The sequence below is a fragment of the Giraffa tippelskirchi genome, chromosome 9 (assembly GCF_054371585.1).
Source record: "Giraffa tippelskirchi isolate mGirTip1 chromosome 9, T2T-mGirTip1v1.2.pri, whole genome shotgun sequence".
NCBI classification, from domain to species: domain Eukaryota; kingdom Metazoa; phylum Chordata; class Mammalia; order Artiodactyla; family Giraffidae; genus Giraffa; species Giraffa tippelskirchi.
Genome location: NC_137283.1, coordinates 165,004,051 through 165,019,835, shown reverse-complemented (window position 1 = coordinate 165,019,835; position 15,785 = coordinate 165,004,051). Strand labels below are relative to the sequence as shown.

Genomic DNA, 15,785 nt, shown 5'->3' with positions numbered 1-15,785 from the left:
TGAAAAGATACTAGCATCACTTGCCATGAGGAAAATGGAAATCAAATCACAGTGCGAGACCATTCATGCTGGAACAGCCACACCGAAAAGACTGATGCTGGTGCGAGTGTGGAGCACCCGGAACCTTCAGACAGTGGTGAGTTGCTAAGTTGCTAAGTCGCTTCAGTCGTGTCCGACCCTGTGCGACCCCATAGATGGCAGCCCACCAGGCTCCCCCGTCCCTGGGATTCTCCAGGCAAGAACACTGGAGTTGCCATTTCCTTCTCCAGTGCATGAAAGTGAAAAGTGAAAGTGAAGTCACTCAGTCGTGTCCGACTCTGTGCGACCCCATGGACGGCAGCCCACCAGGCTCCGCTGTCCCTGGGATTCTCCAGGCAAGAACACTGGAGTGGGTTGCCATTGCCTTCTCCAGTGCATGAAAGGGAAAAGTGAAAGTGAAGTCGCTCAGTCGTGTCCGACTCTCAGTGACACCATGGGCTGCAGCCCACCAGGCTCCTCCGTCCATGGGATTTTCCAGGCAAGAGTACTGGAGTGGGGTGCCATTGCCTTCTCCACAGACAGTGGTGATGGGAACGAGAAATGATGGGAAGCAGCCGGGCAGTTCCTCAGAAGACTGGACACAGAAGTTACCAAGGACCCAGCAACTCTACTCTTAGGGAAACACTCAAGAGAAATGAAAACATATCTCCACACACACACAAAAGAAAAAACTTGTACATGAATGTCCATAGCAGCACTAATCAAAATAGTTACCACAAAGCGGAAAACAGCCTGTTAAGGAACAAACAGAAAAATAAAAGCAGGTCCTGCCATACAGTGGGACATTATTCACCAATAAAAAGAAAAGAAGTAATACTTGCTACAACGTGGATGAACCCTGAAAGCATGATCAGTAACAGAAGTCAGTCCTAAAAGACCATCTCTTGTTTGATTCTATTTGTATAAATTGTCCCAAACAGGCAGCTTCATGTTGGGGGTGCCTCGGGGAGAACGGGACTGCTACTGAGACAGGGCTTCTTTGGGGGAAGGAGGTAAAAACGTTATGAAGGTGATTGTGGTGCTAGACAGTTCTTGGTTGAGTATACTAAGGGACCATTGACCTGTACATTCTAAAAAAGGGAATTAAGTAGTCTGTGAATTATATCTCAGATAGTTGCATAACTTGGTGAATATGCTAAGGGACCATTGAACTGTATATGCTAAAAAGGGGAGTTATATCTCAATAAAGCTTTCATTATAATTTTTTTTAAAAAAAGGACAAGCTGAGGTTTCTAGGAAAAGGGCATCTTTTTTTTCCCCAAAGTTCTAATAAGTGTATAATGGTAACAATGGTAACAATCCTACAATGCGATACTATGCAGCAATTTGTTTTTTAAAAACTTGCTTTTAACCTGAACAAAACCTCCCACCGCCTTCGGTCTACTTTCACACCTTCCCACCGCCCGCGCGGCGGCTCTTCCCTCCGAGGCCCCCTCCGGGGTCACCGCGCGCCCTCCGGAGCGCCCGGGAGCGCGCGGCCCGGGTGCCCAGGGCGCGGGGCTCCGCCGACGGGGCGGGCCCGGGGGCGGCCGCTGTGACCCCGGGGCGGGTGTAGACGCCGCCTCCGCGGCCACCGATAGGTCCCAGCCCGCCTAGGCAGCCCGCGGGCCGGGGGCGGGGAGCGGCGGCGGCGCGGAGGCCGCGCGCACGGCCGGGCGCTCCGGAGACCGGGAACGAGGCCGGGGCGGCTCGCGGGGCCGAGCGCGGGATGTGGGCGCCAGGCGGCCCGCCGGGGCCCGCGGGCTGGGACCGCCGCCGGGTGGGCGCCAGGCTGCGCGCGGCGCTCGCGGGGCTGCACGAGCTGCGGGGGCTGCGCGCCAGGCAGCAGGCGCGCGTGTGGGGCGCGCTGGCCGGGCCGCCCCCGCCCGGGCCCGCCGGCCCCCGCGGCCCCCGGGCCCACGAGCTGCGGCTGGAGGCGGCGCTGGCGGCGCTGCAGGAGCAGCTGGTAAGGAGCGTGCGGGGGCGCGAGGGGCGCGGGGTGGGGGCGCGGGGGGCCAGAGGCGGCCGATCGAGGGGCACCCTCGGCGGCCTCGGAAGACGCAGCTCGGTCCCAACGCAGACGGACGCGGAGGCCCCACGGATGCGGGTCCTGAGAGCTGCCCGGCCTGCCCGCGCCCTGGGGCTGCGCCCGGCTCTGCCTGTCGCCCGGCGCACACAGACTTTCAGGATGAATTCCTGTGTGTTGGAGTTTCCCTCTTGTGCTGATAAGAACGCATCAAATCGGTTTGCCCTGCGGGGGCTCCTTGGGATTTCTATTCCGGGCGCCAGCGTCTCTCTGCGAAGTGGGTCGGGGGACAGCGTGCCCCGCGCGCCCCAGCTGGCCTGCGCCCAGGCTGAGCTCTGGGGTCGTGTCATTGTAACTAGACTTTGGGGGAAGCGTGGATCTGATGAGGCCTCTCCAACTTTAAAATGTAACCTGACCTACCGAAAGAGGTGTGTCCTCTGGACGGAGAGGCGGTGGAACCAAGCCACCTGGGCCGGCAGCCGGGCTCCTCCACACTCAGGGCCCTTTTGTGCCATTGAGGACACTCAGCTCACCGCCCTGTTATTGATCTGCTGTGTGATTTCACTTCATGTATTGGCATCAGCTGAAGACAGTTTTTGCAGGGTTGCAGTACTTTTTTAATGAAAAATTAGAAGGCTTCCCTGGTGGCTCAGGCAAGTAAAGAATCTTCCTGCAATGCAGGAGACTTGGGTTCAATCCCTGGTTCGGAAAGATCCCCTGGAGAAAGGAACGGCTACCCATTCCAGTATTCTTGCCTGGAGAATCCCATGGAAAGAGGAGCCTGGTGGGCGACAGTCCATGGGATCACAAGGAGTCAGATATGACTGAGTGGGCTACAGTCCATAGAAAGATGCCTATTTGAGAGTTGAGTCTATTGCTCCAAGTGGAACGTGTTTTGACTGAGAAGTTAAATCTGCTGTTTAAAGTTGCCATCTGTACAAAGCAGGCTGGATGAAGCTGCCACGTTGCTGTCAGCTTAGCGCAGTCATGTCAGTGATTTGTGAGCTGCTTCTGGGTTAGAGAATCCGGAAGCCCAGCATCTTGCGATGTCTCCCAGGACTCCTGCTGTCTCCGCACATTGTCTCCTGACAGTGCAGCCTCTCCTCTTGGGATTCCCCAGCTCCTCCATGGAGGGAAGGAGCCAGTTAGCAAGTGGGACTTTATAGGCTTTTCACCGCCCCCCCCATCTAACCCAGTCAGAGCTGCAGGTGTAGCTTCCTTGTGTGTGTGTGTGTGTGTGTGTGTGCGCGCGCGCGCACCCAGACACAGCCTCCCTGGAAGAGGCACACAAAAGCCTGCAAAGGTGCCTGCCATCCCTCGTGACGGGAAGGCGCTCTGGGGTGCCGCTCTGCATTGTTCTGCTGGGGGAGCTGGAGCACAGTTGATGATTAACTGAGCTTAAGTCATATACAAATCAGACTTGTGGGTTCTCAGCCTCTAATTACAAGTAGCCTTTTGGGAGAGAAGATCAAACCGGTTTTTTGTTGTTTTTTTTTTTAATGTGGGGACCAGAAGGAACACGCACGCTTTGTCTTGAAACTTTGTTCCTGGCACAGACTGTGTGATCAGAAGAGAAGAAGGATTGAGTACGTGTGACATCAGCCCAGCGATTAACAAGCTCACATCTTTCTTACAGGGAAAGTTTTAGGAGTGATCCCAGTTCTGTAGTGAAGGGTGCAATTGCAGGGCCTTCGCCTCCATCTCTGTCTCACACTTGGGTAACTCGCAGCTCAGGCAGGGCCCCCTGCCCCCCACCCTGGGTTAACCTGGGCAGGGGGCGCCCGTCAGGTGTGAAGACAGGAAGAACTTTTATGGGACCCGCAAGTGCGAAAGAGCTTGAGCACCTGCCTTTAGGAGCGGCCCCCACGCCAACACTGACCACGAGGAGCTGCGCCTTGTTGATTGCTGCAACTGAAGTCACAGCAGGAAGCGTGAAGTAGGTGCTTAGTGAGTCTCTGTTGGATAAATAAACGAGCTACCGTTACTGCTGATAGCAAAGGGGAAGAAGGTTTCAGTGTTTACCGTCTCCACATCCTAGACTTCCGAGCTAATGAAAGCCCCGTGACCTCTGACCCTGCCTCTGTGGCCGGCGGCGCTGCGGTCACCTGTCTGTCTTCCGGGGTCGTCCTTCCCCGACCGCGGCTGCCCTTCCCGTCTCTGTCAGGGTCAGGTTCCCAGCGGCCCTGATGGGAAGGCAGGGCCAGAAGGGCAGGCTCTGGGGACCTGCTGGGACCCCGTGGGGAGTTTCCCGCTGGTCACGCTGCCCGGACCAAGCAGCGGCAGCTCCTCCTCCCTGGCAGGCGCTGGCGTTGATCAGGAGCTGGGGGTCTGACTGCCGTCGGAGTGCAGCGTCTGGTGCTGTCCTTGGGCTGCTCTCGCGGGACATGGGCTGGCTCGAGGGGCATCCGAAGGCCGGGCCGGGCCCCCTTGTGGGGTGCTGGTGCCCATCATCCCCGAGGCTCACCTGGGACCCTGGCCTCCCGAGGGCCTCTCCTCCCACTGGGTGGGCTCTCGCGGTGCCGCGGGACTGATGCCCAAGCCGCTTCCTGTGCCTGTGCTCAGGTTCCGGGGAGAGGGCGGAGGTGTGCTAGATGCCGTCTGTGTACCCTGAATGTGGGGGCGTTTCCCCCGCTCGCCCTCTGAATCTGCCGCAGAGGTTTGAGAGGGCTGGAAAGCCAGGTTGCAGATGGGAGCGAAAGGGCCAAATGAGGAAATCAGATCCACTTCTGCAGCCTGTGAAGTCAACAGTTCAAAGACGGGGCTAAGCCAGACGTCTGGTTGTAACGACATTATCTGGGTAGAAGTTCTCAAGTGTCCATGGTCATGGAATGTTGGTCCCTGGGGAGCTTGTCAAAGCACAGGTTCCCAGGTGCGCCCTAGAGTCTCAGGTAATTGATGTGGTAGGGAGCCTGGGGGTCTAAACGGAGGCCCTCGGGGGCTCCCTGCTCCTGGGAACCCTGCTGTCTCTCCTTCACAGCAGACCCTTGCCCCTTGCCCAGGTTTGGGGATTCAGACAGAACATGCTGCCTGACCGTGAGCCAGAAGGCCTGCGGTGCGTCGGGCTCGCTGCTCTGGAGGGAGGCCGTGTGGCACCGCCGTCGCATTTACTCAGTGATGACGTTTCTGCCGCACACCTGTCTCTGCAGAAATGCATGCAAGTGCAGGGATGCTGTGTGCCTGGCTCTGCAGCGGGCCACACTCAGTGCAGATTCCCCAGGAACCTCTGACTTAGCACAGCGTTAGAGCCCACGGAGGGGCTGGTGAGCAGCAGACATAACCCCCCCGGAGGACAGAGTACGTCCGGGCTGAGACGCCCTGTCGCCGTGCGGCGGGGTGGTCCTGGGGACACGGTCATTCCCTGGAAGGTACCGGGGCCTTTCAACATTAAACAGAAACCGCCAGCCACAGGCCAGGCCGAGCACACAGTAATCTCAGAGCATTTATTCCAGCACAAACATGCCAGGGTCAGTTTTGGTAAGGGACGGGGCTGGAGAGGGAGGAAAAAGCCAGAGGGGGCCTCTTTCAGGAGGAAGGAGCTCGTGGTTGGGGAGGGAGGGGGTCTCAGCGACACGTTTAAACACTGAAGTGTGGTTGAGCAGGCAGCTGAGGCTTCCGCCGGCCCCAGGGCCTCATTTACAGGAGGAGAAAGTCTCTTGCAGTAAAAACTCCCTTTGTTTGAATCTAAGTGTTTCTCGCTTGGCTGGAGCCTGTCTTGGAGCCCGCCCCCAGCTCTCAGGTAGGGCCGTCCACCTGGGGAGGGTTTCCCTCTGTGAAAACGTTCAGGCGGGAAGCCAGGGTGCCCGGGTGGTCTCGGCGGTTCTGTGTGTAAGACTTGAATAAATTCGGGACTGCCTTTCGCAGTGTTACGCTTACAGATACTGTTCCACGAGGCTGGAGACTGTCTTGCTGCAAAATGTGGGGGTTGTTCTGAGACCCCTGCATTGGGTCCTGAGGAAAGTGGACTTGGACCGGAGGGTCCACCCACCGGGTGCTGGGCTCTCGGCCCCTAACCCGGAACAGTGTGCCGACGGCATCGTCCCATGAGGGTCAGAAGTTGCTGCCACCTGCCCCCTCTGGGACTGACTTCTCATATCACTGAAGTTGCTGAAGTCATTCCTCATTCCCTATATAATAAATAGAAACACAATTAATCACCTTCTTAAACAGGAACACCCATATAATTACACTCACTAATTATTTGCCTTGAACTTCATTGCTAATCAAAACAAGATTTAGGCAGTGAGCCTTGACAACAGGGTGAAGTTTTATCACTAAAGGAAGGACGTCAACGTTTGTGAAACACGAATGCTGTTTCACCAGCATGTGCCTCACATGTGTGTGTGTGTGTGGGTGTGTATTGTGAGCATTGACTGCATACATGTGTTGTGTGTATATTACATGATACACACACGCATGTAGTTAACATGCATAGTAACCCATCTCACAGCCAGGGAAGCCGAGGCCTGGAGTGGGACAGAGCTGGGAGGTGGACCCTGACACCAGAAGGTGCTGGGCAGCGCAGGGCACCCCGTCCTGCAGGCCCCTCCCCGCTCCCCGGAGCCCTGCAGGACCGTTCTCAGCACCTCCTGTGCAGGCCGTGTGTGGGTGTGAGTCGCTCATGTCGTGGTCCACGCGCGGGCTGGAAAAGAATTTCCAGATGTGAGGCAGAATGAGAGGAGAATGGAGTGTATTAGAGTGGGGGATGCTGTGAGAAGAGCGGGCCGGCTCGAGGGAGGGCCGGCCTTGACCAGGGGTCCTTGGGGTATCTTTATACCCAGGGTACCAGGCGCGGGATAGGGCCTCGCGGGTCATGTGCTGATCGGATGAGGCAGCTACACTGGGTTGGGAGAGGAGGGCAGGTGACTTCTCCCTGTGGGGGGGGAGGGGAGATGGGTTCTACTGCTCAGGAGGACCTGAGCTTTGCTAGCGGTCACAACACGGCGAGGGAGAGACGGTCAGAGTCTGGTTTGTTCTGTCCCTCCATCCCAAGACCCTGCTTGCTCCCTTTGTTCTGTCCTCCTTCGGACACCACAGCTCAGCTGTGTCCAGCTCTTTGTGGTCCCAGGGACTGTAGCCCGCCAGGCTCCTATGTCCAAGGGATTCTCCAGGCAAGAATACTGGAGTGGTTGCCATTCCTTCCTCCAGGGGATCTTCCTGACCCAGGGATTGAACCCGGGTCTCCTGCATGGCAGGCGATTCTTTACCAGCTGAGCCACCAGGGAGGACCACCTGTGCTGGGCAGGCTAAGGCTCTGCAGAAGGCAGGGCCCTTTTCCTCTCCTGGGGACTTTCCTGGCCCCCCAGAGAGCTGAAAGCCCAGCCCCCCTGGTGCCACGGACAGGCCGCCGTGGAGGGACGTGGTGTCACAGGCGCCAGACGCAGGGTCCACAAGGCGCGAGCCCGGGACAGCGGGCTCTTGAAGAGATGGAAAGGCCTTGAAAATACCCTCGGTGGGTCCTGCTGGAGGTGGGGGCCTCAGGCTGATTTAGATCCAAGTTCCACCCTCATAAGCTGCGTTACCCTGTCTCCTTGTAAAGGAAGATGTCTAACTGACAGTCGCTGATTACAGCGTCTGTACCTGGGAAGACGAGCCGGTGGCAGGGGCCGGGAGGCTGTGTGCAGGGTGGGGTGCGGGGCTGCAGGCCGGAGTTTGTCGTGGGGTTGGGGAGGTTGCTGCATGTGAGGCGGCTTCACAGGGCACCCCAGCCTCCTGGTCTGTACTCAGAACAGCTCTGTGCCCCGCTCTGTCCCTTCCTAGGACCGCTTGAGACGCCAGGACGTCGGCCTGCAGACCCACCTGGACCAGCTGGACCGGCAGATCAGTGAGCTGCAGCTGGATGTGCGCAGGGGCCCCGGCGAGGCCGCGGACAGCGACAGCAGGCCCAGCTCGGGTACGGCCAGCGCGGCCCGGTGAGCCCGCCGCTGCTCGGGCCCCCGGGGGTCGGGAGCCACCGCTGCACCCAGCAGAGCGCATCACAGAAGAATCTGAATACTTTCAGTGCTTGTATTTAAGTGCGATTGGGAAGAAAGGGGGCTTCCCAAGGGGCGCTTGTGGTAAACAACCCATCTGCCAGTGCAGGAGACCCAAGAGACACAGGTTCGATCCCTGAGTCGGGAAGATCCCCTGGAGGAGGGCACAGCAACCCCCTCCATGATTGTTGCCTGGAGAATCCCATGGACAGAGGTGCCTGGCAGGCTACAGTCCCTGGGGTTGCAAGGAGTCAGACACGACTTAGCGACTTAGCACGCACAGGAAAAAAGAAGAGAGAGTGTGCTGTAGACACTGTTTAGTTGGGAAAATACTGCTTTGGAGGGAAGAAATCGCATGAGTTTCTCTCCTCTCTCTGGGCTGAGGCGTATTCTGGGCTGTGTTCGGATTGAGCTGACGTGGAGGCTGTAAATAACAGCTTTTGTGTGACAACAGGAGTAGTTTTGAGTCCACAGGTTTATCCAGCCTGGGGCAGTGCTGTGTCCTCCCATGCTGCCTGTGTGCCCTGTGTCAAGGTCGTTCAAGGTCACACAGCAGTGGTTAGCATCATTCTGACTGACACGGTCCTGGGCACGTGAGCTTCCTCTCCAGGTTCCAGGGTCAGACGGTGGCTCAGACAGCAAACCCAGGAGACCAGCGTCTCCCCGAGTACAGTGCTCTCTGCCGTGTCTTTCTGTTTTTCTATTTGCAAGATCCTTCCATGGTCTGGGTTGTCACACAGGTAGCGGAGACCTCCCTGAACGCTGCCCCTTTTCTGGTTGATGCCTCAGATGGAGTTTGGGGGGCTCATGGAAGGAGGGGAGAGGAGGGTCCCACTCCCGGGGCCAGACGCCAGTGCTCATGTTGGGGGAGTGAGCCGCTCGCCCCGGAGAGGGGGTTGGGCGGGGGTGGAGGGCCCACTGAACCCCCAGGGGGGACAGGAGACAGCAGGGGTCGTCGGCATCCCCGCCCCGGGCACCCCCCTGAGCCCCACGGCCCCCTCGCACGGGGCTCCCTGGACCTCGCTGAGCGCCTGTGTCCCTCTCCAGGCTTCTACGAGCTGAGTGACGGCGGCTCCTGCTCCCTGTCCACCTCCTGCACATCCGTGTGCAGCGACCACGTGTCCTGCTCCCTGGGCACTTTGCTGCCCGCCGCCCCCAAGGCCAGGCCTGGCTCAGGGGACTGCCGGCCCCGGTCGGCCGACGAGACTGCTGTGTGTGGAGTCCCCCTGCCTGTGTGGGGGCCCCAGGCCGGCGAGGAGGGGCCAGGCCAGCTACTGCAGGAGGAGCCCCGGCCCCGGCCGGTGTCCACAGGTGAGGAGAGCCAGGCGGAGGGGACCCCCAGGGTCCTTGGGCGCCGCCCCCAAGGGGGTGGGGGTGGCCCCGAGCTCATATCCCAGATGGGGGTGGCCCCGACCTGCCGAGCACGGAACGGGGAGCCCTCCACCCCACAGGGGCTGCTCCAGGGTTTCCATGGGCTTTTCGGCTTTTGGACAGACGTAGGAATCAAACGCCCGCTTCTGTTCACCGTAGCAGGGCTGTGGTAATGAGAAGCACATCTTCTTATTTAAAATGAGCGTCCTTCCACACCCTTCCGTGGCCCGCCCGGGACCAGGGTGGGGCAGCGCTGGACGTGGACGTGGAGAGAGTTCAGCTCACCCGCGGCGCCCCCCCACCCTGTCCTACAGACAGTCCCCACACGCCCCGTCGCTCAGATGGTCCCAAAAGGAGGAGAGGCACCTCACTCCTGGTGCTGGACCTGAGCCAGCAGGATGGTGGGTGCGTCTGCAGGGACGGTCTGTCCCATGACCTTGTCCCAGTCGCCCGTGTGGTCCCCGACCCCCCTTCTCGCTGCGTCCTCTGCACCTTTGCCGCACGAGGGCGGAAACTGAGTGTCAGAGTCTCGGCCTCGCCCCCCAGGCTGTGGCCGGAGCCGCCCAGGTGGTGGACGTGCGGAGGCTGCCCACGTGCCCAGATGCCGCGTGTGCAGAGCCGGGGTCATCCCGCCGCTGCTGGACAGGGGCCACTTCCTGCCCCAGGGTGGCGCGTGCGTCTTCCCTTGCTGATATCGCCCCCTTTTTCTCCTTCCCAGGTGACCTTGAAAGGATCCTGCCGGCCGACGTGGGGCTGCAGAAAGCCGGGGCACATCCCACGGCCGCTCCCTTCCTCTGCCACGGTGTGGACCCCAAGTACCAGTGTGACCTGGTGTCCCGGGGCGGCCGGGAGGTGTACCCCTACCCCAGCCCACTGCACGCCGTGGCCCTGCAGAGCCCGCTGTTCACTCTGACCGGGGAGATGCCGCAGAGCGAGGGCCGCGTGCCCCCCCGCCCGCCCCCCGCCAGCCCCGCAGGCCCCAGCTCCGTGCGTTCCGGGCGGGCCTTCGAGGCTGGCCCAGCTGCGGCCTACATCGAGAGGCTGCTGCGGCTGCGGGCCCGTGGGGGTGCGCGGGGGCCCCCCAGAGGGGAGGTGTCCCCAGCCCTGCCGCAGCTCGGTGTCCGGAAGGCGGACAGTGAAGGTGGCCTGGAGAAGTCGGCCTGCACCCCCAGAAGGGCAGTGGTGAGCGGGGCCGCCCGCGGGGACGGCCTCGCCCGGCCGGCACCTGCTCCCTCTGTGGGCACCCCGCGCCCCAGCAGCCATGCCGAGGAGGGACCCGGCCCCTCGCGCGGCCACGCGCCCGGGGAGGCCCGTCCAGACACCGCCCAGCTGGTCTGTGGCCGGGCCCCCGCTCCCCGCTGCCCCGCTCAGCCGCCGGCTCTCACTGGCTGGACGGGCGGAGGCAGGTGGCCGAGCGGGCGAGTGGACGGACGCTGCGCCCACCCCCACCTGGTTGCCAGCGGAACTTCCCCCACGGGGCCCCCCAAGACCGGGCCTGTGACGATCCGGAGGGGGCCCAGTGACAAGATGCAGAGGCCTGGGAGGCCGCAGCTGCAGTGGGGCACCCTCGGGGTCCCCCGGCCGCCCCCAGAGTCGGGGAGTGCTCCCCAGAGGCCCACCCTGGCCGGGGAGGCGCCCGGCCGGTCCTGCTCCGAGTCCAGCCTCTACCCCGTGTCCTTCTTCGTGCCCCTGCTGGTGGCGCGGCGGGAGGGTCACCGGGCGTCGGCTCAGGCCTTGTTCCCCTGGGAAGCCGCGCCGCTGGGGGCGTCCGGGGGGGCGGCGCGGAAGAGGCAGCGCCGGTGGCAGTCCTCGGTGGAGATCTCGGCCCGGGCGCGCCCGGACCCCGGCCTGGGGCCCCGCAGGCCCGTGGCCCGGAGAGGGTGTGGCCCGCGGCCCGTATACGCCAGGCCCAGGCCCCCGCCACCCCGGCAGGACGCCCGCGCCCGCAGCGCGTCAGATGGCTCGGAGCGCTCGGCAGAGTGCGCCTCGCTGCTCCTCTCCACTGCGGCCGAGAGCAGCGGGGATGAGGCCAGCGACCACACCGCCAGCCGCTTCGGGGACGCCGAGTCCAGCAGCAGTGACTCGGGGGGCGGCGGGCGGCCGGGCCACCGGGCCCGCACCAGCTCCAGGCCGGCCCTGCCGCCGGTGCCCAGGCTGTGCCGTGTCAAGGCCTCCAAGGCCCTAAGGAGGAAGATCCGCAGGTTCCAGCCGGCCGCCCTGAAGGTCATGACCATGGTGTGAGGGGGGGACCCGCCGGCAGAGGGGCCTCTCGGCTGAGGACCGCTCCAGCCTCCCATGGGGCTTGGTGTGCGGCCGGCCACCTGACAGCTCTTCTTGCTCCTCGAAGCCGCCCTTTGAAAGGGGTCCCCTCAGAGGAGCTGCCAGGGTCCCTGGGCACATTGTCCCTAGGTTAGGCGGTGACTCCGGGTGCGTCGCCCACGGGGCCCAGTGGATGCCACCAGGACTTCAGATTGCAGCCTGCCTCCCAGGCCCTGTGCCCTGAGCCCGGGATGGGTGCCCTTGGTCCGGTACACGTGGGGGGCAGGCGATGTCCCCGATTGCTGCAGCATTGCGCTCTAGAAACTGGGTTGGAATATGAGTCCTTGTCCAACCCTCCAGGTGAATAAACACCCGAAACGCCGTTGTCTTTGCAAGTCAGTCTGTCCCCATAGCCTCCCCACCCTGGGGATGTACTGGTGGTCAGCAAACCCTTGTCCTTCCCACCGTGAGGATGCCCTCTCACCCCGGGGGGAGAACGTGCTTCATGTGATTCCTCACCACACTCTTTCCAACACTCATGAGTTGAGCATAAAAGTGCTTTTGAAAAGAAACCCTTGTAACTGGTGTTTATTTCTCAAAGGAAATTTCCCTCAGCTTTTCCAGAAGGTGGGATTTTCAGGGAATCTGCCTGCTGAGAGCATCTTCAGTTCATACAGCACTTTACCCTGAATTTTTCCAGGCTGCTTCTGTGGCCTGGAGGCAGAGAGAAGGCCTGAGGGGCAGGAGCGTCTCCCCTGGGAAGCCTCAGGGGGTCTGGGCTCCTTCGGCCCCTCCTGGGCTAAATGCACAGATTGGTAGAAACTTTTGAAGGCAAACAACAAGAAAGCAAGCTAAAATAGTAGATTTTATACTAGACACTAGATAGTCATGAACAAACAGTCTCAAGACTCACACTTCAGAGATTAACATTTTAGACTAAAGAAGTCCACCTGTTCACACTGGGTAGAGGTTTCCAGAAGTGAGGGCAGAACGGAGGGGCAGCTTTCTGTACAGCCTCTAAAATGCAGCTGTTTCCAAGGGCCAGGCACAGGCGTCAATACCCAGGCCTCCACTGAGTCTGGATAGAATTCCCACGTGGGCCTCATGGGATCCGCTTACTAATGGGGAAAGTGTCTTCCTAAGCTTTTTCTAAAACTGTGTTGATATTTGGAGGAAGAAGCCAAACCTACTAGTGATGGGTGTTTTTGTAAAAGGTTGTACACAAGACAGGTGCTTCTCTGGTGGCTCAGCTGGTAAAGAGTCTGCCTGCAATGCAGGAGACCCTGGTTTGATCCCTGGGTCGGGAAGATCCCTGGAGGAGGGCCTGGCAACCCACTTCCATATTCCGGCCTGGAGAATCCCGTGGACAGAGGAGCCTGGCCGGCTACAGTCCAGGGGGTCACAAAGGGTCAGACACGACCGAGCAACTAAGCATAGCGCAGCTCACAGGGCGTTCTCTTTAACGGTCTAATTCTCACCCATGTGGCCTGAGAGGGTGGGGGGGCCTGGATTCTCCAGGGCCTCCGAGAAGGTGAGGGTCCTGTGAGAGGATCCAGGGGCTGAGAGGCCAGCCCTGCCGCGGTCCTCACAGTGTCCACAGGCTGCGCCCCTCGCTGACCACCCTGGAGAAACAGCCGTGCGGCTCCCTTCACAGGGTGTGTCCCGCTCCGTCTGATGTCCTCTTGCATCAGGCAGAGCTTCTCCCAGTTCAGGGGCTGTAATGCTGCGTTTGCGAAGTGCAGACTTCCTCTGACGTCATCAGGGACTCTGTCCTTGCTTCACAGAGAGCCCTCGGGCTCTGTCTCTGGCCAGGGTCTTCCAAGGTCAGGGCAAAAGGAGTGCAAGGGGGTGTCCTGACAGTGTTTGTCTTTCTCGGAAACCAGGCTGTGTTTCCTCATGATTCAGCCTCTGAAGTGAGCCAGACAGGAATGTGTCCCCACCCAGATGATGCTGGGCCTGTCTGTGCAACCAGCAATCCAACCGTGCCAATAACCAAGCAAAGTAACCATGCCGACCAACCAACCAGCGATCTAACTATGCCAACAGCCTATCCCCCTGGACAGCCCAGGAGGTCACGGCTGCAGAGGAGGCTATGGCCGGGTAAAGAGCAGATGGAGGGCCAGTCTGACACCGGATCAGACAGACAGACAGACGGTGAGGGTCTCCGACCCCCAGGAACATCACAGGCACCCCCAGGCAGGCTGGGCGAGCACCGTGGGGAGGGCTCTTGGGGGGAACTACCTGAAAGCACAGGATTAAGGTTGAGACCATCAGTGACGAGAAGGCAGAGCCCGTCCCCGACCCAGAGCTGCTATAAACTTGAGAAGAAAGATACTCAAGGAAGGCGGAAGGTCGAGGGCAGAATGTGCAGAAACAAAGATCAACTGAGACATTCCCTTTATTTGCCTGAATAATTTATGTTTTTAGCATGTTTTTCCTCTGAACATACATGGTAATAGCTGCTCAGGGCGAAGGGAAGATAAAGCAGGCAGCTGCTCTGGGCAGAAGGTGGCCTGTGACAGGGGGAGGGCGGAGGGTTACTTGACAATGGAGGTCCTTCCAGTGCATTTGAAGGTGGGAGAGCTATTTCCCCATCCCTGAAGCCAAAAAAAAAAAAGAGAGAGAGTTTACACTCTGACTTTTGAGATCACTAGGAAGCATTTGTAATTTCCAGCATGACTGAAATTCAAATATTTTAGCAAGAAAGTGAATATATAAAGGATAAACTAGTTCTTTCTAAGTATCAAAGTCAAACTAAGGTAGAAATTAAACAGATAAGAAAAAACAGCGTAATTGTATCAGAGAAGATACCCCAGCCATTGTGTCAAACTGCCTTGTTTGATTTAAGGAAACAGAAGCTTTTTCTCCTACTGCCGACTGAATGTGCTTGTCCCGGGTTCCTGTGCTGACGCCCTGACCTCCCGCGGGATGGCGTTAGAGGGGGTCCTGGGGACGGACCCCCAGGCGGGGCCCCCGGGGGGATTGGGAAGAGCTCACGCGGGCGGTGCCCCTACAGACCCAAAATAAACCGGAGCCACGAGCACCGCCATCTCAGAATTCATGTAGTTTAATCCCCAAGAGGGGGTGGCTCGACACCCACAGCCCGTCAGCACGCACAGGGCGGAAGGTGGGAAGAGCTGAGAGAGAAAGCACGGAGGGCGGCAGGGGAGAGAATCTCGCACAATCAGGGGGAGCTGGGCCACTACCCAGAGCCTGCCTGTCTGCACCCCTCCCTCCACTCAGGCACCTTCACTGAGCCCCTGCTGTTTACAGGAACCGCACCAGCTGCTGGAGGGGAGTGCCGGTTTGGGGGAAGCTTTGTCCACTTGGAGAAGATATGCAGCCAGCAGGGATGACCTGCTGCCGCTGCTGTTCAGTCGCTCACTCGTGTCTGACTCTGCGACCCCATGGGCTGCAGCATGCCAGCTTCCCTGTCCTATACTCTGTCCAGAGTTTGCTCAAACTCATGTCCATTGAGTCCGTGATGCCATCCAATCATCTTATCCTCTGTCATCCCCTTCTCCTCCTGCCTTCAATCTTTCCCAGGATCAGGGTCTTTTCCAATGAGTCAGTTCTTTGCATCAGGTAGTCAAAGTATTGGAGCTTTAGCTCCAGCATCAGTCCTTCCAACGAATATTCAGAACTGATTTCTTTTAGGATTGAACTGATTTGATCTCCTTGCAACCCAAGGGACTCTCAGGAGTCTTCTTAAGGACCACCTAGCAGCCCCTAAAGAGGTCAGTGCCAGGCACCAGGGCCCAAAGGAGCAGGACTCCACGTGGACAGCGCAGTTAGAGCTTTAACTGGGAGGAGTGGAAACCGTGCTGGGCTGAGGGGTGAGGAGGGAAGAAGGGAGATGGGGGCGGTGGGGAGGGAGCCCACGGCCGAGCAGGCACGCGGAGCTGGGGTGGGAGGGAGGCTGAGTGGGTCCAGCAGGGTGGTCCCAGAGAGTCCAGATCTCGTCCTGGACATGAGAGTCCTCGAGGCGTGGGAGTGAGAGAAGACCATCCCCAGGTGGCAGCTGTCCACACAGGGCTGCTGAAGCCAGGGGTCAGCCACCGCCAGAACCAGAGTCCGGCAGAGGCCGGGCAGACGGGTGTGGGAGCTTCCCGTGGGAGGAGGGCAGGAGTGCTGGAAGCCGA

At 59.8% G+C, this 15,785-nt stretch overlaps 1 protein-coding gene across 1 annotated transcript; it reads left to right on the top strand.

Moving 5' to 3' along the window:
• Positions 1-1,655: 1,655 nt before the first annotated feature.
• Positions 1,656-12,215, top strand: DACT2 (dishevelled binding antagonist of beta catenin 2). Its single transcript, XM_081528986.1, has 4 exons — positions 1,656-1,984; positions 7,802-7,934; positions 9,061-9,324; positions 10,103-12,215. Exons 1-4 carry the CDS (start codon positions 1,748-1,750, stop codon positions 11,623-11,625), a joined length of 2,157 nt encoding a protein of 718 aa, XP_081385112.1. The 5' UTR covers positions 1,656-1,747; the 3' UTR covers positions 11,626-12,215.
• The last annotated feature ends 3,570 nt before the right edge of the window (positions 12,216-15,785 follow it).